Genomic DNA, 20,793 nt, shown 5'->3' with positions numbered 1-20,793 from the left:
TGTAATGCCACTTCACAAAGGGGAATGTTTCCAGAAATATCACACCCTCAAGCACTTCTAGGAGCATTGGTAAGTGTTCTCCAAAAATTTTAGTATATAAAATTAATTAGGAGATTTTATATTAATTTTTAAAGCGAACAGTGCACAAGTTAGGATAGTAGGTTTAATAATGGCGAACCCAGGGTGACTTAAATATTTAAATCGCCGGTCCGCAATGGGTTAATGCTATGGAGCTTTGTACCCTTTCGATGTCAGATACTGTTTCGAAACGTCATCCCTTCAGTTTCATTTTCAATTTGGGAAAGAAAGAAAAATCATACGGGGCTTAGTCTGGCAAGTTGGGAGGATGGGGAAAGATAACCATGTTGTTGTTAGTCACAAACTCTTGTGGTTTTCAGGGCTGTGCAGGCAGGTGCATTGTCATGATGAAGGAGCCAGTTGAGGTTGTGCCGAAGTTCTGGTATTTTCAAAACATTTTCTCTCAAGCGTCTCAAAACGCCACAGTAAAAGTCAGAGTTGACTGTAGTGTTAGAAGGAACAAATTCATGGTGAACAGTGCCCTTCATGCTGGAAAAACAAACAAACAAACAATGAGCATGCTCTTCGGCTGCGATAATTGTGGCTTTGTTTCTGGATCATAACCATAAATCAAGCATTCATCATATGTTATAATCCTAGAGATAAATACAGCACATGTTCAAATTTTCTGTTCAGATCTCCTGGCAAGCTCCATAATTGATCCCAATGGTGTCTGCGAGCTCATGGATTATTTGGTGACAGTCTTCATGGAGGAGTTCTCAAATTTTTTCAACGTTTTCTGTCGTTTTGCTGGTGCTTGATTGCCCTGAACACATTCGTCATCTTCAACAGACACTCGACCAACCTTGAAACATGTATGCCATTCAAAAACAATTGTCCAGCTTAAAGAATGTTCTCCAAAAGCCTCATGAAGCATTTCAAGGGTTTCAGTAGTGGTTTTACCGAGTGTCAAGCAAAACTTAAAGCAAACACGTTGCTCAATTTTGCTATCCATCACAGACAAAATTAAACAAGAAGTCAAAAAAGCAACTGTATAAAAACAATGTGTGTTCACAGCACGGTGTCACGTGGCAGACTGATGCAATAGGCTTGTGGAAGTGTGACCTTGACCTACCCTCCCATCTTCTTTCACCGAGGCAGTTACAATAACTACAGTCCGGGAATTTTCCGACAGCACCTCGTACATTGAGATATTGGCCTGCTTACAAGAAATTCATCATAAGTGTCCAAAAATGTAGGTGGCCAAACAATGGGTATTAATGCATGGCAAAACTCTGGCAATTGGTCACTGTTTACACAGCAATTCACTAAGTATAGTACTGTGGTCCTGCCCATCCACCATACTCTCTGATCATGCACCATGTGATTTTCAACTCATTCTGCAGAAAGATTGCCACTTCATGTTGCAAGAGATTGTGTGCTGTGGCTACCACATACATTTCAAATAACTATACAATTGCTGGCATAAGTGGGTAGTTGGTGAATTCAAGATATGGCTCTTGTTCCAGAATTCTTCAAAGCCATTGTGTATGCATGCATGTGTGTACGTGTGTGCATATGCATGCATAGCATGAAAAATTAATACCATATAAGGTTCATCATGCAAGACAACAAAAAAGATCAGGGCAGAGACCTAAACAAACCTGACAACACTCCAAGAAGATACTGCATGGAGTAGGAAGTGTGGCAGGAAAGGCAACATGGAAGATAACCTAGACAGACACCCAGAAAGCCCTTAAGGGGGCAGTTACTTTATCAACACCATTATGAAAACTGAGACTCAATAACTAGGAATGGGGCCATGCAAGCAAACAATACCAATGGGATAAAATTATGCAATTAGCATACACGAGAGAAAAATACACTCACCATTCACAGCAAGGACCCAAATACAGGACGTACCTCTAGGCTAGCTTGGAAAGCACTGGTCATGACACTGTCATGAGGACCTGCCCGACTTAGAACAGCCAGGTGAATGTAGAAGATAGTTAGGTAAATGGCGGTGGGGATTGCAGTCAGAACCAAGAGTCTAGTTAAAAGCTGACAAAGAATAGCACCATCCGAGAGCCGCCGATCACTCAAAAGTCGCCAGCAGTCACGCCCCACAACAGAGGCACCAAGGCAACATGAGAAGAATCCCACATACTTCACACTGTCAGAAAGATAATGAAATAATTAGTTGTTTTGAAACAACTTGACAAAATGTGCATTAAAATATTATAAAGAAAAGGTAAAATCATTTCTATCATAAGACAGTCATGTACTATAATCTTTAATATTACTATTTGGTTCATTATTCAGTTATTTTTATATCAAAATGTACGTGTTCCTTGGGTATGTAACCCCTTGAAAAATATTATAATTTCATCTGCAACCAGATGTTCAGAAAGGACATTCTATTTCCAGTATGCGTCATTCAGGGAATTAGAAATATGTCTTAGATTCCATGAAGGTCATTACTGTCAAGAATGTTGTCATTGTTTGGAAAGTTCAGAAATCTAAAAAATGTGAAGAAATGTCGTGTCTGACTCTTATGCAACAAAAACGTGAAACCAGCTGTTCAGCAGTAAACCAACAGTCACTTAAGCTCTCATGTATGTCATGTCCCACTCGAATATGTCACTAGAAACAGAAAAATTCCAAATTCAGTGACATCAAGTAGTGGAGAAGCCTCATCATCAAAGAAACCTAAGTACTGTTGGTAGTACTGATTGGTCTCCTCCACCAACAGTTATAGAAGCTGCAAAATAAAATTTGTAAATGCTGTATGGAGTCAAGTCTGTACATCGGGTGCAACATTCTGTTTCTTGCCAGTCATATCACCAGTGAACTGAAGGATACTGTGGTTTGTCCACTCATCAGCTGTCCCCATGTCAACACCCCTTGAGGTGCAAGTGAGGTTCCAATCAACTTACAGTCATCTGTGCCATTGTCAAGGACACCCATATTTGAGTGGCCCATTGGTTGACCTTGCTTGTACACTCTGTGGCAGGGTGGAATTGGAGCTGATTCTATCACATCATCTTCCTCCTCATCTGTTTCATCACTTCTCCTCAGCTGGCTCTGATTTTCTGTCAAGTATTGAATCTCGTCTTTGTCCAACCACTATCTTTAGAAATTTGTGATGTCATGTCATTATAATGTGACAGTAAAAGGTAAATTTGTCCCAGCGTTCAATTAATTAAGCACTACACCATGAAGGTGTATGGGGGAGTGGATGTATAGATCCACATTTTCTTGACCTTGGCACTAGCTGGAGGTGTGGCCAGCTTCACGACCCGGCCGCTTTATCCCCCACTGGGGAAAGAGCCCAAGGTCCCCACTGAATATGAGGATGGGTGGAACCCAGAGCTGGTCTCAACCACATGGAGGAAATTCTTGACTCTACCAGGATTCAAACTCTGACCCCTTGGTCGTGTAGCTCATAGCCAGTCACTATATGGACTGCACTATGCCACCTCCTATAATGTGACAGTAAAGACAAGAAACATGAAACACACACATTGCTGAGACTCAAATAGAATGATCTGGCTGTGTCTGCTACCTGTCTCACCAAACCCCAATCACTGAGCCTTGAAAGTCATGTTTATCGTATAACACGAATATATCCACTCTTTCTGTTCTTAGTACAGCAGAACCACTGTATGGAAAGGACAGTTATGTTTATGTTGGGTGACTTGAGTTGAGTGGTTAGCAGCTGCAAAGCACACCTGGGATGAAGTGGTGGTCAGTCATGGTTACACACTGCACAGTTGTCACCAAAAGTTTCTGGTACTTTTAAAGAGTTAAATATGAAATCACACTGAAGTGAATAAGTAAAAATAATGAAACTTGTCACAAAATAAACATAAAAGTGCATATACTTACTTATTCTCATGGAGCTGAGCCCTTCTTGAGGAGCCGCCATTTCTGCAGCCACTCAAGAATTTCCCAGAATTTTATATAACCTGATGGTTCATTACCGTGTTCACAAAAGCCCTCCACTGGTCCCTATCCTGAACCAGATCTATTCAATCCATACCATACCATCCCATCCTATCTCTCTAAGATCCATTCTAATATTGTTCACCCACCTAAGCCTTGGTCTTCCCTGTGGTCTCTTTCCTTCTGGCTGTCCCACCAATATCTTATACGCATTCCTCGTCTCCCCCATTCGTGCTACATGACCTGCCCACCTCGTCCTCCTTGACTTGATCATTCTAATTATACTTGGAGAAGAGTACAAGTTATGAAGCGCCTCATTATGCAGTTTTCTCCAACTTCCTGTCACTTCATCCCTCTTTGGTCCAAATATTTTCCTTAACACCCTGTTCTCAAACACCCTCAGTCTATGTTCCTCCCTTAATGTTGGAGACCAAGTTTCACATCCATACGAGTATATAGTACAGACTGCCCATTTAAAAAATTCAAATGCAGGAAAATGGATTACTTCTTCACAGTTCAGTTTTTATTTGGAGCTCACAGCTTTAGAAATCCAATAAATACAATTTTTTTTTTCAGAAACACTGCAATTTGGAAATTAAAGTTCATTAAAAAACCAGACCTCACCTAATATGGCAGTGGTTTGAATACCATTTCTTAAACATTAACAGGCAAATTAGTACCAATATAATGAGCATTTCCTCAGTATCAAATTAATCAGGACATGCAATCAAGCTTACCAGAGAGCACAGGTAAGAGACGCAGCTCCTAAACTAAGCCACAGCCACCACTGCAGGCAATATGGATGGTAGTGATAACGTCGAAACTTCAAAATGCACAACAGCCCAAACAGAGCAAATAGCAACAGCATGGACTCCATCAGAATGAATCTGGACTGAGCCAACATTGCATTATCTGGACACAAAGAGAAAAATGCTTTAACATTTCTAAACACTATTCATGGCAATTACAATCACTAATAATAATGTATATAATTTTTTACTCCCCTCTCAAATTCACTCTATTCCCAAACCATGGGAAGAATGATTTTAAATTCCCTTGATACATAATATTCTAATATGTTAGCGGCATAGGTACATTACATTTATCAAGTATATCTGTAGGCTCTGGGTATGCATGTGGAACATGTGACAACAATCTAATGCTGTGAGAAACTTGTCCATATAAGAAACTGCTATACAGATCTGTGAGCTAAAAAGAAACGTCTAGTGGTAATGTTCATGCACTATATCTAAAAACAAAGGATCATAAATGTCAGAACTTAATACACATGAAAAGGAGGTATGGATGATGTCTGTTTGCAATTACTTGACACATGCCATTGTTTGTTCCATATAACATCCAAACATATGGAATGGGAAAGACTTGAAATAAAAGCCTCCCACCATGTGCACCCAGCTTTGCATATAATACAATGAGACATGAACCAAAGATATTTGAAGGAAATCAAGCTCCCCTGCATGGGGTTGGATTGAAAGGGTCTCAGGGCTCATTCCCAAGCACAAATGGTAACACAACATTTGCTCATTCACCAAGGGATAGGTACGTATGTGATGCGGTCTAATGGATGACTGGTGAATGTTAAAGAAGTAGGTTGGAGTACAACACACATAGAATACTCCAACATGGGGCTGACAGATGGAAATTTTCAGTCCTCAAAACTCAATGATACATAAACCCATCCATTCGGCACACCTGATGTTCCAGTTCAGATGTTGGGACATAAGTGGTAATATATATATACAGATCATTCAAGATGGAACTGTAGATCTGGACTGTAGAAAACAATGTATAAGGTAGACAAGCTTCCTGATCCTAAGCACCAGAGTTCAGAAGAATTAGATTCAACCCAGCACAAATATTCCATTACTCCTGTCAGGAAGGACTACAATTCACATATTACTTCTTCTTCTTCTTCTTCTTCTTTTGCATTAAAATCCCCAAGCATAATAAACGGTGCATATAATGAAAAAACTGATTAGGATACTGATGCTGCTGAAGGAAAATTGATGTTACAAAGAGTAAATGAGATACTAAGTAGATGCAAATGGATGGGAATGATCTGTAATGAGACTGGAGGTTAACTCATATAGAGCAGATGGAGTCCCAAAGTAAAAATGGCCATCCCTTCACTGACTTCCTGGAGATGGATTATGACTGGGTCACAGTAACAGAATACGGCCTGTAAATCAGGGAACTGGAGAGTATGGAAATCATTACGATACCACTGGAGTAGGACCATAATGAATAGCCAGAGAAAAACTATAAAACCCTAAAGCTCACAGCATTTTAATGGGAGACTGTTTCAGTCTCCCATCTGGGTTTCCCCTTAGGAGATCCTCTAGTGAGTCAGACACAACAGAAGGCAACTCCTTATGGTCATGTATGGTCACTGGATTACAATGCTTTCTACAATTACCTGAAAAAGACAAGGATTAAGAAAACTAATTTTTCTTGTGAACTTGTAGCAAAAGATCAAGGACGGTTCGGCATCACACAGATCCAAGTGATACAGACATATCTCTATACCTGGCGCAAAAGAAATGTAATGACTCTTAGCCTGGATGGTGACCTCAGCCAGAGTACATACCGAATTTCAGGATGGGGTTGCGTGTGAACTGGTGCTGGTCTGGACAGGGCAGGCTACAATTTGTGCTGTGGCATCAGTTCCTTGTGGGTGATAAAGAACTGATGCATATGACTGATTCCTGGTCTTTCTTTTATTTTCTATGAATTTTCTTCTAGTATCCAGAAACGTAGGAGCTTCCTTGACCCAAACTTTGTAATGGCCCTCATAAAAAAGGAAATTTTCTGCAAAAGTATGCATACATTCGGAACAGTTAAAACAGTGGTATGAGTTGGGACATAGTGTCCAACTGACCTCAGATTCACCATTAACACCAGTGTCTAGGTTAGATGTACACTGTTATGTTGGCCTGAATTTCTGGAACTGCAGCATCATAACATGACAAAGATGTGTGGACATAATGAGATCCTGTCATAACCAAAGTAAAAAGGAGACATCTGAAAGGTTACAAACACACTTCAATGAGGGAACAGTGTTTCATCCTTCTTCTCAATTAGTCTACAAGTATATGCTTCAAAACAAAATGATCAGCAAGAGCTGACTGCATATCCTAGTCAAATATGCCACGCTATCAACCCCCCACAGAGTTCAGAGAACACAACAGAAGTGTGCCTATTTATATTGTAACATGTTTTGCTACTGTAGACGCCATTCAGATTGTTAATTTGTTTATTTAACAACCTACAAGTCATAGCTACAATTAATTATGACACTGTTACAGGTTTACACACTTTACAAATCCTACTCACAAATTTCTTCAGTAGTCTTCACGTATTCATAACGCGGGTGCTATACAAGTCTCGTGAATTACACACTCCCAATATAACTGTACTACAGCATACATAAAGTCTTGAAGTCACACAATATGTCTTCACTGGCTGACTTCTCAGTTATGGCACACTATCACATAAGATCTTCTAACCACGCATTCGGGTCTTCTTTCCACGACTGTTGCTATATTCCGACTGACTTCTTAGGCAGTGTGGTTCTCTTATAAACCCTCAGCCAGACAATGGAAAATGCCTCGCTTCCCTGTTGCCTAATCGCCATGTTTACAGGTGTTGTCGCCTGTTACATCACAGTGGGAAGTGCTGCCATGTCACCACAGGGGAGGGGGCATCCTGCATAGTGCAAATATGTCACAGTACATATGATGCAGGAGCTGAGAGGGTTGGCTTCCAACAACAGCTCTGCTTGCTTTCAATACGGACTTGTACCATGAATGTTTTATTCTTTAACTGTGACACATCTTCTACCATCCAGGGCCTTCTGTATGTAGTATGGGTTAACAATGTGGACAGTCTTGTCAGTCGTATTGTTGGGTGGACAGAAGAGAAAAAGACATTAGAATCTTCTGGCTAATGCCATTGTGGAGACATCCACTACAACTTGATCTCACAAATACTTCAGAGGGGTCACTCTCCACATCACTGGCAATTAGAAACCTAATGGCAGGTCCAATATCACTGATGAACTGCAACTTTATGATGTAAGCCTACAATGGAATAGTCATCCATGGCTCACCATCCAGTTTTCAATTTTGAGCTACCTGTAAGGACCCACAAGTGGGTAGTACCAAAACCATGGCACGCCACTGAGATAGGAATATCCCAGCTAGCAACACAGGAGTTAAAACCCATAGATGGGGATGAGATGCTAGATGTTTAGCATGGAAATGGAGCAAGTGAAGAAGGAGATCATTATACAATAGTACAGCTAACACACAAAAATGGCAAAAGCCAGTATGAGGGAAAGGAAAACTTAAGCCCCCTCTATGCAGTAGTACAGTATATCACTCTTGACCACCAGCGCAACTAGACCATGCAGGTCTGTGTTTGAAACTCCTGAGGGCAGCCCACCTTCCAACCTAACTTCTGTCCCCCCACCTTCCAACTACAAACAAGTAAAGATGTTTTATTTATTTATTGTGGCACTTTTTTACTCTCACATCTCCCATGGCTCCAGGTGTCTTCACCTTCTCAACTTCTTAAGCTCAAATTAGATCTTGTTTAATAGCCTCTGCACAGACCCAACAGAGAACCTTCTGTGGTTGCAAGCGTGTCTGTTACTGCAGTCATGTGTGGTTCGCAATAGAAAAGTGTTTACCTTGCCACTTCCTAACAAAGGATGACTCTTCTGGCCTTGATAATTAGCCTTTCTAGTGTCATGTAACATTCCTCCCTCCTTAAGACTATTCACCCAAAGTAGCCTGTAAACATACTGCCATTTTCTTTAATTGTTTCTTGCATCCTGTTGTGTATTTAATCAATATTAGAGTCAATTTTACCGACCACACAACATATTTTTATTATTATTACACTACATGTTTCGACCTCAAGAGGTCATCCTCAGGTGTATGAACACAGCTGTATAATTACATGCAATCACATTCATCTTCTCACTTATTCGATCCTGTATCTTATTCAGGCTCACGCTCAATAATATATCAAGCTCTCTCATAAAACACAAGTTAAAATTGTTCTAAAAGTCAAAAGTTAAAATTTAAATTTAAAATTGTTTAAAAAATTTAAAGTTTGTGAATCAAATTTCAATTCAGGACACTTGTTATGCTTTCACTTTCACTTGTATTCAGTCACTTCCTACTTACGTTCATCACTGCGTCAAGTTCACTTTAACTAGTTTAATTATATTATTGATTAAACGTTCATGAATTAAAGTTCAATTTTATTATAGATTGCACTTTTTCACTTTTGGAGGTCTCGCTGTTCTTCCGAGTCCTCTGATGTTGCTGGATCTGTTATGGCCCATGTCGTGATGGCTACTGATCACGACATCACTAGCCATCACGACATGGACCGTAACACATCCACAACTTCAGAAGAAGCAGTAGAACAGCAAGACCTCCAAAAGTGAAAAAGTGCAATCTATAATAAAATTGATCTTTAGTTCATTAAGGTTTAATCAATAATATAATTAAACTAGTTAAAGTGAACTTGACGCAGTGATGAACGTAAGTAGGAAGTGACTGAATACAAGTGAAAGTGAAAGCATAACAAGTGTCCTGAATTGAAATTTGATTCACAAACTTTAAATTTTTTAAACAATTTTAAATTTAAATTTTAACTTTTGACTTTTAGAACAATTTTAACTTGTGTTTTATGAGAGAGCTTGATATATTATTGAGCGTGAGCCTGAATAAGATACAGGATCGAATAAGTGAGAAGATGAATGTGATTGCGTGTAATTATACAGCTGTGTTCATACACCTGAGGATGACCTCTTGAGGTCGAAACATGTAGTGTAATAATAATAAAAATATATTGTGTGGTCGGTAAAATTGATTCTAATATTGCCATTTTCTTCCTTTCTGATCTGTGAGGATAAATTTCTGAGAATGGTCGGTGCTCCTACATCACTGGTTGTTAAGCTGTCTGTAGTCTATTTTTCATTTTAAAGGTGGTCTGCCCCTCCACAAGGTTCTGCTGCTAGCTTTTGAAGGTCTGACAGAAGACCCAACTATTCACTCTGTGATCTCCAGCTCCGCAGTCCACCTGAAGATCTTCTTGAGTATCCTCATATCCCAGACGTAACTACTGTCTTATACTTCATCTTCTTATGCCTTCACTGCACCCCGGGCACCTATATCCTTCAGGGGTTCCTCGTACAACACTGCCTTTGGTCCACCTATCCAGTGGGTTTTGGTATCCTATGGCCAGTTGCTGGTCCCCAGATTGGTCCTTCAGTGTTCAGACAGCCTCCACTATGGCCACATGATGACATGCAGTGATAGTATGTAATATAGTGACATGATCTGAGCAGGAAGGCGATTTCAATCGATTAACAGTTGCCTGAGGATGGCCATAGAGGGCAGAAACATGTCACAAAAATTAAATAGAACGTGATTCTAATGACATTTTAAAATAAAAATTTATGTTGCATTAGAGATGGAAACAAGTGAGTAATGCATCAATGTAACAGGATGCTGAAATATAATATTTTGAATAGAATTTTACATTCAACTACAAGAGAATTTTTAAATAATTTTAAATTTAACTTTTAAATTTTTAAAAATTTTAAAATTAAAAAATTCTTGCAACTTTGTGACGGTTGCATGTATTACATGATTGTGATGAGTAGCACTAATATGAATCCATATTAGGACAGTTCAATAATAAGAGATGTATTTGATGAGACTGCCTGAACATAGTCACAAAGGTGGACTGAAACATGTAGCAACTATCAAATAAAACCAAAGTGAGCAGTTTGACTGGTTTATTTTAATTGTTGTTTTGACAGACAAATATCAGTAATCATGATACACAAAAGGATGCAAACAGTGAAGGTAATCTATCACACTGGTTCCAGTATGATCAATCATATTATCCAGTTATCCCACTTTTGATACCAGCTGTCACATGTAATGTGACCAGACATGGGGTTTAGATTGGTTACCTGGATTTATTGGACTCTTATGGGCCACAACGGCAAGCAACTATTGTGCTATGGCTAATTCACACTCTTTACAACTTGCTACAGCATGCACTAAGTCTTCTAAGTTTGCTGTCTTCACAAGGTGTTGCCTGGGAACAATTCCACTGTTTTGCCTTTCAGGTATCATGTAACAATATGTATTTGTTGAAAAGTGAAATGAGAAAGTCACCAAGACCACAACTAGAAGTATTTACCCTACATGCACACACATGAACAATGAAGTTTTACAGCCTAAAAAGTTTGAGAAATATTATCAACTTATCTTCTCACCAAATCACTCATTTATGGAGCTGAGCCCTTCTTGTGAAACTGCCAATGTGCAGCTACTCAATAACTTCCTACCATTTTATGGAGCTAAAGGTTTATTATTGTGTTTACAAGAGTCCTCCAACGATCCCCATCCTGAGCCACATAAATCCAGTCAATACCAAACCAACCTACCACACTAAGATCCACTTTAATACTGCCCACCTACCTATATCTTGGTCTTCCTAGTGGTCTCTTTCCTTGTGGCCTTTCCACCAATATCCTACATGCATTCTTCCTCTCCCCCATTCATGCTACATGCCCTGCCCAACTCATCCTCCTTGAATTAATAATTTTAATTATACTTTGCGAAGAGCATAAGTTATGGAGCTCCTCATATAGTTTTATCCAACTTCCCATCACTTCATCATTCTTCGGTCCAAATATTCTCCTCAGCACATTGTCCTCCAACATCCTAAGTCTATGTTCCTCCCTTAATGTCAGAAACCAAAGTTTCACACCCATACAGAACCACAGACAAAATTATAGTTTGGTATACTTGAATATTTATGTTTTCAGACAGCAGGTGAGAAGATGAAAGGTTCTGGACTGAATGGTAGGAAGCATTACCCAAGTTCAATCTCCTCCTAACTTCCTCCTGAATCAGGTCTTGATCTGATTCAGTCATTCCCAAATACCTGAACTGTACCACATGTGCAGAGGATCTGTTAGCTATTTTTATGGCATGATTTGGCCCTGCTTTCTGGTGATGAGACAGAAACATTTCCTTAGTTTTCTCTGTGTTTACTTCTAGACTGTAAATTAATGTTTCACTATTTTAATTTATGGCATCTGTGTTATCTCCCAGTAGACCCACATCATCAGCATAAACAAGCAGATGATGTGTCTCAATTTCATTTCAGTCCTACTTGGTTTTCCTGGACCTCCTTAATGGCATTTTCTTAAAGCAAAGTTCAAAAGCAGTGGCATTAAACCATCTACTTGTTTTAGACCATTCAAGATGGGATAATTATCAGAAAAATGTTTACCTATCAGACTTTCCTATACATTTCATTTAAACATATTTTAATCAGTCTAACTACTTTCATGGGTACCCCCAAACTATATAATATCGTACAATACTTCTCTCCTAACCGAATCATAGGCTTTCTTGAAGTCTATGAATAGCTGATGTACTGTCTCATTGTACTCCCATTTTTTCTCCAGCATCTGACCAATGTAAAAGATCATATCAGTAGTTGATCTATTATGTCAAAACCAATGCTGATGATCACCAATAAAATTATCTATATATGGACTTGACAGCAAGAGAAGAATATTAGACAAAATTTTGTATGAATTTGATAGCAGTGATATACCATGATAATTACTACAGTCAGTTTTATTGCCATTCTTGTAAATTGGTACAGTAATTGACTCCTTCAACTTAATATGCAATTCTTCCTTATTCCAAACATGAGGGTAAGTCAATAAGTAGTTAGTTAGTTGTTGGAGAGGGTGGGTTTCCCCATGCACTTAGACCTGTATTGGTCCATTGTGCTTCCCTCTATGATTTCTACCAGTCTCTATATCCTACCAGTACTGGTGCTTACCATCAGTCCCGCCCAGCCAGCGAGACCGGCTCTACTAGCTGAGAGGTATCTATAATGCTTCCCCCATCTACCAGAGGTATTAGAGACTGCTGTTGGGCGGGAAACTTCCATAATTTGGCTCAGTGACCTCCTTTGGAGATATGAGGTTCTTTTACGTGCCGTAAAGCTACGACACGGGACCCACGGCTTAAAGTCCCTCCCGGAGGACTTATTCCCTGAATTTTTCCGCCCTTAAAAATTTAACGACCTCCGCCGGGTATTTGAACCCGCGTACTATGAGTCATGAGGCGGGAACTTTACCTATAGACTACAGAGGGCGCTAAGTCAATAAGTAAGTTACAAATGGTTATAGAACTTAAAATGATTTGAAAAATGCTTTTATTTCTCAACATAAACGCCCTGTACATTGAGGCACTTGTCCCATCGTTTCACAAGCCCCTGAAAACCAGTAGCATAAAATTCTTTGGGATGCTGTCGGAACCAGGCGGTGACTTCCCTTTCTACAGCTTCATCGTCGGGAAACTGTTCAGCTGAAAGGTGATGTCTAAGAGGGCCGAACAAATGGAAGTCGCCTGGAGCAAGGTTAGGGCTATACGGAAGATGCTTGAGGACTTCCAACTTGAAATTTCGCAGCGTCTCATTGTCTTGTTGGCAGTATGGGGATGTGCATTCTCATGCAAGAGCAACACGCCTTTGGTGAGGAGTCCTGGTCGCTTCCGTTGAATGGTCTGATGAAGTTTCCTGAGGATGTTCTCTGTAAATGGAAGTCACCGCCTGGTTCCAAAAGCAGCCCAAAGAATTTTATGCTGCTGGTTTTCAGGGGCTTGGGAAATGATGGGACAAGTGCCTCAATGTACAGGGAGATTATGTTGAGAAATAAAAGCATTTTTCAAATCAGTACTCTTATTTAAGTTCTATATCCATTTGTAACATACTGGTTGACTTACATATGTAGAATTAATTGGCTTATGGATCTAAGATCGTAGCATTTCACCTCCTGCTTGAATCAGCTCTGCCGGAATTTGATCACTACCTGGCGATTTATATCTTTTCAACTTTGCAATAACAATTTCAACCTCAAAAGGGCTAGTATCAGGTAATAACAGCTCAGATGTATGTATTTCCATCTGACTAACAGCACTGAGCCTATATACAGCCAACAACTGAGATAAGTAGTCCTTCCACTGATTTAAAATGTTGTGTAAATCTGCAAGCAGATCACCATTCTCTTCCTTCACTAAGTAACTTCTAGGTTGATAACTCCTCTTAAAGTCATTTATTCCTCTATACAGGTCTCTAATGTTCTTGTTCTTACTGTTCATTGCAAGCTCATCAATTTTGTCTTTCAGATATTCCCTCATTTTGTTCCTGAAATGCCTGCTGGTTTCATGTCTTTGATTGTTCAGATTATCTCCATTTATTTCGCTTGGATCCTGCAACAACTGCTTTTCCAAGCTCTGTTAATATCCACCTCAGTGTCTAAGTTTTCCGAAGCTGCAAACTTATTTGAGATTTCAATATTATCCTGCTCTTTACCCTCTACCTCATTTAATTTCTTGAGATTGAACCTCCCCATATGAACTCTGTGCATTGTTTGTTTACTCGCTGCCAGTCTCTCTTGAGATTGAACCTCTCCATATGAACTCTGTGCATTGTTTCTTCACTCACTGCCAGTCTCTCCCTAACTTGTGTCACCATCATATAGTGGTCAGTATCATAATTTGATGCCCTGAACAACTGAACATGAAGTATATTTGAATGCCATTTCCTATCTATCAAAATATGGTCAATTTGGCTGTGCATCTTTCCATCATGAGATGTCCAAGTGAATTTACGAACGTTACGATGTGGGAACGTCATACTTTTGACAAATAAGATTTTTGGATGTAGCAAAGTTTACTATCTAACTACATTATCATTACAAATTTCGTGCAAATTCTCATTCCCAATTTTGGTTTGAAAATGTCTTCCCTACCGACTTTGGCAATGAAATCGCTGAACAAAATTTTCATGTGGTTTTAGAGAATTTATTGAATACATGTTTCAGTTCTTCATAGAACCTGTCCTTCATGTCATCAATTTTATCCACTGTTGGAGCATGAGCATTCAGAACAATGATATCACACCAACGACCTCTTAATATTATGTACTACATCCTACCAGCAACAAACTCTAACCTCTTAATTGCTGAAATTATTTTATGTATGAAAAAACCTACACCTAATTCATGATTTTCACTCCCTTTCCCACAGAAAAATGCATATTTGCCTACTGGTTCGGTATCATTTTTGTCCTGACTGACCTCCTGTACTCCTAATAAATCTAACTTATATTTTGATATTTCTTCCGTCACTGCCCTCAGTGAGTCTTCCCTATAAATATTTCTAACATTCCAAGCACCAGTTCTCATATCCATTTCCTTTTGATTCAGTTGTTTATCGAAAGAATCCATCCAGATCCAAGGCTTCTTGTGATCTTTTGCAACAAGCTTATTTTTTATGCTGAGGAGTTGTTAGCCCCATGCCCAACTCGCAAACTGGAGAACCACCCCTTGTCAGCTGTTTGTGACTGCTTATTCAATATATTCACAGCTACCCTCCAACTGCAACCTCAGGATGCGCCATACTCTGGTGACAAGGGACCCACCTAACATTGTCTATTTCTCACCAATCTCACACTAAACATGAGTTCTATTTAAGGTTTATAGCCTTGAGATAAACATCCCAGGCTGCGTAATGAAACCAGTCACCATAATGATGAGATATTATCTATCCTGGTCCAATGTTGCATTTATGTACATACCACAAAGTAACAGGAATCCTGCCAGAGCTGCAGTCCATTGTGTGAGGCCAAGCTCCAACATGAGGTGGTATGTGGTGGGAATAATCAAGCTTCCACACACTGCTGGCACAAGTCGCAGTGCAAATAAAGGAACAGTTTCTGAGTAAGAACTGCCAATACGGTCAAATTTGAACTGTCCTGGAATAAAGATCGCGGGGAATTTTACTACCATCAATCATCTCAATGCTGTTTTACAACATGTCACAGGCAAACCTTTTCTGAAAACAGAAATAAAATCCAGACAATTACTTAGAAAAAATATAACATAGATAGGGAAGAATAATACTGTAATTTTAAGATATATTAACTGAATGCTGAACCTGATTCAAACATGCCTCTTACTGTTAGGAGCAACACACACACACATACAAGTACAATCATCCAGTGAAGTTTCCACCAGGATATGTTAACCTATAGCAAAGCCTTCTCCATTTTCCTCTGTCCTCTCACAAGTGCTTTTGAGTAATCCATCTAAAACATCTTTGAGGATATATCATACTTTGAACAGGCATTTTTACAGAGGAAAACATCTGTATGTCTAATAGGATTTTGTTTCCTATTGTATGTAGAAAATGTAATCTTGTAGTAACTTTCTAATGATGACCTAAGAGTCTGTATCACTATCTGATGATGACATAGCCTCAAAGATGTTTTAGACCCACAATATCTATATCTATTCTTTTCCTATCATCTTTCAAACATCTTTTTTCATCTCCGTTTTCTGTTTGTTATATCTCCTTCTCGAAGGAATTTACTGTTGTCCACACATAACTCGTATCCATACCACTGTATCCTATATTTAATACACTTTCCTTGTGTCATTTCTATTTTCAGATCATGTCTAATATTTTGGTTTTAGATTGCATCCCTTTCTGTACATATCTTAACCCTTTCCTCCTTGTAATATAGCAAAATTAAAAGGGACATACACTGTCTAACCTTGTAAAATATAGGAAAATATAGTGAAAATTAGGCATGTACAAGTCTCAAACTTTCAGTAACAACTTCAGCACACAGTGTATCTATATAGTTCCTGTATGCAGTGTCATCTGACATATAAATGGATATGAAGTACACTTTAGAGCAATGCGATGAAGTGGCTAGTGTCACAAATTGTGATTATAATTAAAAAAGAAGAGGGCCAATACAGAAATTTCTTAATCTTACCTCAGTTCAAAATATTTTTCAAAATTCTTTTCTCAACCTTGTTTTTAACTGAGAATATAATTCTTGCACATGCCTCTTTAAAATTTATACATACCCAGAAAAGTATCAGCTGACAGCAACACATATAGCATTTTTAATGAGATGGAGAGGAAGTTAACACTCCATTGGAACTTCAGCTTTAAAACATGCAAGACATTTTACCAAGGAAAGCAATGTCACATTTAAGAAAAGTGCACTCACACACCAAAGTGTGTTTCATGAGACAGCAGATTATATACTTTTTGGCAGCAAAAGAAGCAAAGAGATAGTGACAAAATTATACACAGGGCTGTATATGAAACTGAAACAAGTCATTCCTTTTTCTAAGATATGACCGCTTTCCTCACTACGATCACAATATATAGCAGTCAAAACTTTACTGAAGAGATAACACTCATATATTGTACTCATTGTTAATTAATATCTAGTCATCATACATTTGTTTCTGTAGTAAAAATGCTTGCAGATTCCAACATTTTGAATAGGTGGAAGAATTACTTCTCTCAGTTATTGAATGTACATTGGGCCAGTGAAATTAGGCAGACAGAAATACATACAGCTGAGCTGTTAGTACCTGATCCTAGCCCTTTTGAGATTGTAATTCCTATTGCAAAATTGAAAAGGTATAAATCGCCAGGTAGTGATCAAATTCTGACAGAACTTATTCAAGGAGGGAATGAAATATTACGTTCTAATATCCATAAGCTAATTACTTCTATGTGGCATAAGGAAAAATTGCCTGATCAATGGAAGGAGTCTATTACTGTTACCAGTTCACAAGAAGGGTGATAAAACTGACTGTAGTAATTACAGAAGGAATATCACTGCTACTAACTTCATACAAAATTTTATCCAATATTCTTCTCTCAAGGTTAATTCCATATATAGATGAAATTACTGGGGATCATCAGTGTGGATTTCGATGTAACAGATCAACTACAGATCAGATCTTTTGCATTCGTCAGATATTGGAGAAAAAATGGGAGTACAATGAGACAGTATATAAAAAATTCATAGACTTCAAGAAAGCCTATGCGTCAGTTGGGAGGGATGCACTGTGTAATATTATGATAGACTTTGGGATACCCATGAAACTAGTTAGGCTGATTAAAATGTGTTTAAATGAGATGTATAGTAAAGTCCGTATAGGTAAACATTTGTCTGATAAATTTTCTATTCAGAATGGTCTAAAAGAAGGAGATGCTTCATCGCCACTCCTTTTCAACTTTGCTTTAGAATATGCCATTACAAAGGTCCAGGGAAACCAGGTGAGACTGAAATTAAACGGGACACATCAGCTGTAGGTATATGACGATGATGTGAATCTACTGGGTGATAATATAGATTCATTCATTCATCTGTAATCTGTCAAGGCGACAGGTCCACAGTCTCTTCCAAAACAGTTCCTCCACTTGATGCGATCTAGAGCTTTCTCCTTCGAATGAAAATATCCACTTCCATCCCCAAGGTCATCCAGCATCTTCTTACATCTTCTTCGTCTTCTGGTCACTTCTATCCGCCCCTCTAACTTTCCTTCAATAACTTCTTTTAGAAGGCAGTTACCGCGTAAGATATGACCAATCCAATTAGCCTTCCGTTTTCTTATTTCGTGTAGGATATTCCTCTGTTCACTGACTCTAAATAACACTTCTTGATACCGTAAAGAAAAACACAAAAACTTTAAATGATGCAAGTTGGTTGGTCCGGAAGTAAACACAGAGAAAACTAAGTATATGTTGCTGTCTTGTCAAGAAAATGCAGGGTAAATTCATGACATAAAGATAGGAAACACATGTTTTGAAAATGTGGCATAGTTCAGATATTTTGGAATGATGATAACAAACTGAAATCTGATTCAAGAGGAAATTAAGAGGAGACTGAACTTGGGTAATGCTTGCTACCATTCGTTCCAGAACCTTTTGTCTTCTCATCTGCTGTCCAAAACCAAAAAAATTAGAATATACAAAATTATAATTTTGCCTGTGATTCTGTATGGGTGTGAAACTTGGTCTCTGTCACTAAGGGAGGAAATAAACTGAGGGTGTTTGAGAACAGGGTGTTGAGGAGAATATTTGGACTCAAGAGAGATGAAGTGACAGTAAGCTGGAGGAAAGTACATAATGAGGAGCTTCATAACTTGTCCTCTTCTACAAGTTTAATTAGAATGATCAAGTCAAGGAGGATGAGGTGGGCAGGGCATGCAGCACGAATGGGGGAGAAGAGGAATACATATAGGATATTGGTGGAAAAGCCCGAAGGAAAGAGACCATTGGAAAGACCAAGGCGTAGGTGGGTGAACAATATTAAAATGGATCTTAGAGAGATAAGATGGGATATAGATTGGATTGATCTGGCTCAGGTTAGGGACCACTGGAGGACTCTTGTCAACACGGTAATAAACCTTCAGGTTTGATAAAATGTTGGGAAATTCTTGAGTAGCTGCAGAATTGGCAGCTCCTCAAGAAGGGCTCAGCTCCATGAGTAAGTGAGTAAGTAAGTAAGTAAAAATGAAAAATGATTTAACAAATCCTTATTTTTGGAATTAGAACTAAACTGAATATATGTTATCATACATTTTCATTATTATAAAACACAATAACCATCAGCCAAAGCACTTGGCACTTTAATCAGTAATACACAGCATAACAATTAACTGATACACCCACACAAATTTTTGGCAAGAAATCAGTGACAATATCAAATTATGAAAATGGAAAAAAGGCTTCTCAAGAAATAGATATACCATACTGTCAACCTTAAAACATAACTGAAATTCATCTTTAATTCCTGCCCCCTGCAGGAATACATCCTGTCATGCGACAGTGGCACGACGTTGGAGAAATGACTTCAAGAAGGAAATTCCCCTGGGAACCTTCGGATGCCAGCGGAAAGAAGTGACCGCCATCGGAATAAAGATCACACGCTGTGTAGGACACAGGCGTATGGGACAAATCAAGAATAAGGTCGCACCGGAAATCACCAAGAAACGGACGTTCGGGAAGAGAATGTGTAAAGGCCCGGAACGCAACACTTGCATCAGGAACCGAGGCCTGAGACAGCAACTACAACGCAGAAATGAAGTGAAGGATCTAGGCGGCGGACAGCCGCGATATGTGAAGGAAGCAGACATGAGAAAAACTGCAGGACTGCAGATCGCCAAGCGAGTAGCCGGATTTTCTGTCTGCCTACGACACAGCAAGGATTGGACACTGTGGAGGGGTCGACCCCCTCCAAAACGAAAAAAGGAGCAGGGCACAGAAGAGGTGCCGGTAAAATAGAAGAACCGGCCTCCCCATTGAGAGTGAATGTGCCATGTGAAAAAGCGATGGATGAATGTGATCTTCTGGCGAGCTGAAAGGAAACCGCTCGTCGAGACGAGCTTTGTCTTAAGGGGGGAGCGGATGTAACGGACGAAGAATAGTCGCTGCAAGAAGAGTAACCGAAACAACAGGAGACACCGCAAGCACAGCTACGGGACAGAAAAGGAACGGGGATGCACCGCTAGGCTATTCGGGACGAACAGCCTTAAGGAGGGAGCAGTGTGACATGTTGCGCAAAGGAGAACCCCCCCCACCAGCAGTGACGCGGCGGGTGAGTCAGCGCTCCCCTCCCCCTCCTCCGCACGGTAACGTAACGGTGACGCAACAGGATTGTTACGGTAGTAACAGCGGTTACTACCGCTAGCATTACTAGCAACACAGTGCCAGGCAACAAGGGTGCCTATTACGTGGCCGTTTTCCGTATTGTCCGATCAAGGCTACATAAGGAGCAGCGAAGGCTATTCACAGTCAGTTGTACTGAGTCAGTCAGTGAGTCCTGGAGCTACCGCCGAGTTAGCCAGCAACTAGTCAGTTGTATTCTGGCATT

The 20,793-nt window shown here is 39.4% G+C and overlaps 1 protein-coding gene across 1 annotated transcript in view; it reads right to left on the bottom strand.

Annotated features, from left to right (window-relative positions):
* LOC111870428 (protein O-mannosyltransferase 1) overlaps positions 1–20,793 on the bottom strand; it is a gene marked incomplete at its 5' end in the record, with an annotated part of 66,323 nt that overhangs the window by 38,046 nt on the left and 7,484 nt on the right. The window contains 3 exon segments of the mRNA XM_023862728.2: positions 1,942–2,191; positions 4,701–4,875; positions 15,682–15,858. Of these exon segments, the coding sequence (XP_023718496.1) occupies positions 1,942–2,191; positions 4,701–4,875; positions 15,682–15,858 (602 nt within the window).

The sequence above is a fragment of the Cryptotermes secundus genome, unplaced genomic scaffold, assembly GCF_002891405.2.
Source record: "Cryptotermes secundus unplaced genomic scaffold, Csec_1.0 scaffold1428, whole genome shotgun sequence".
Classification (NCBI taxonomy): Eukaryota; Metazoa; Arthropoda; class Insecta; order Blattodea; family Kalotermitidae; genus Cryptotermes; species Cryptotermes secundus.
The sequence above is the reverse complement of the archived record's forward strand: the minus strand, read 5'-3'. Positions and strand labels throughout refer to the sequence as shown.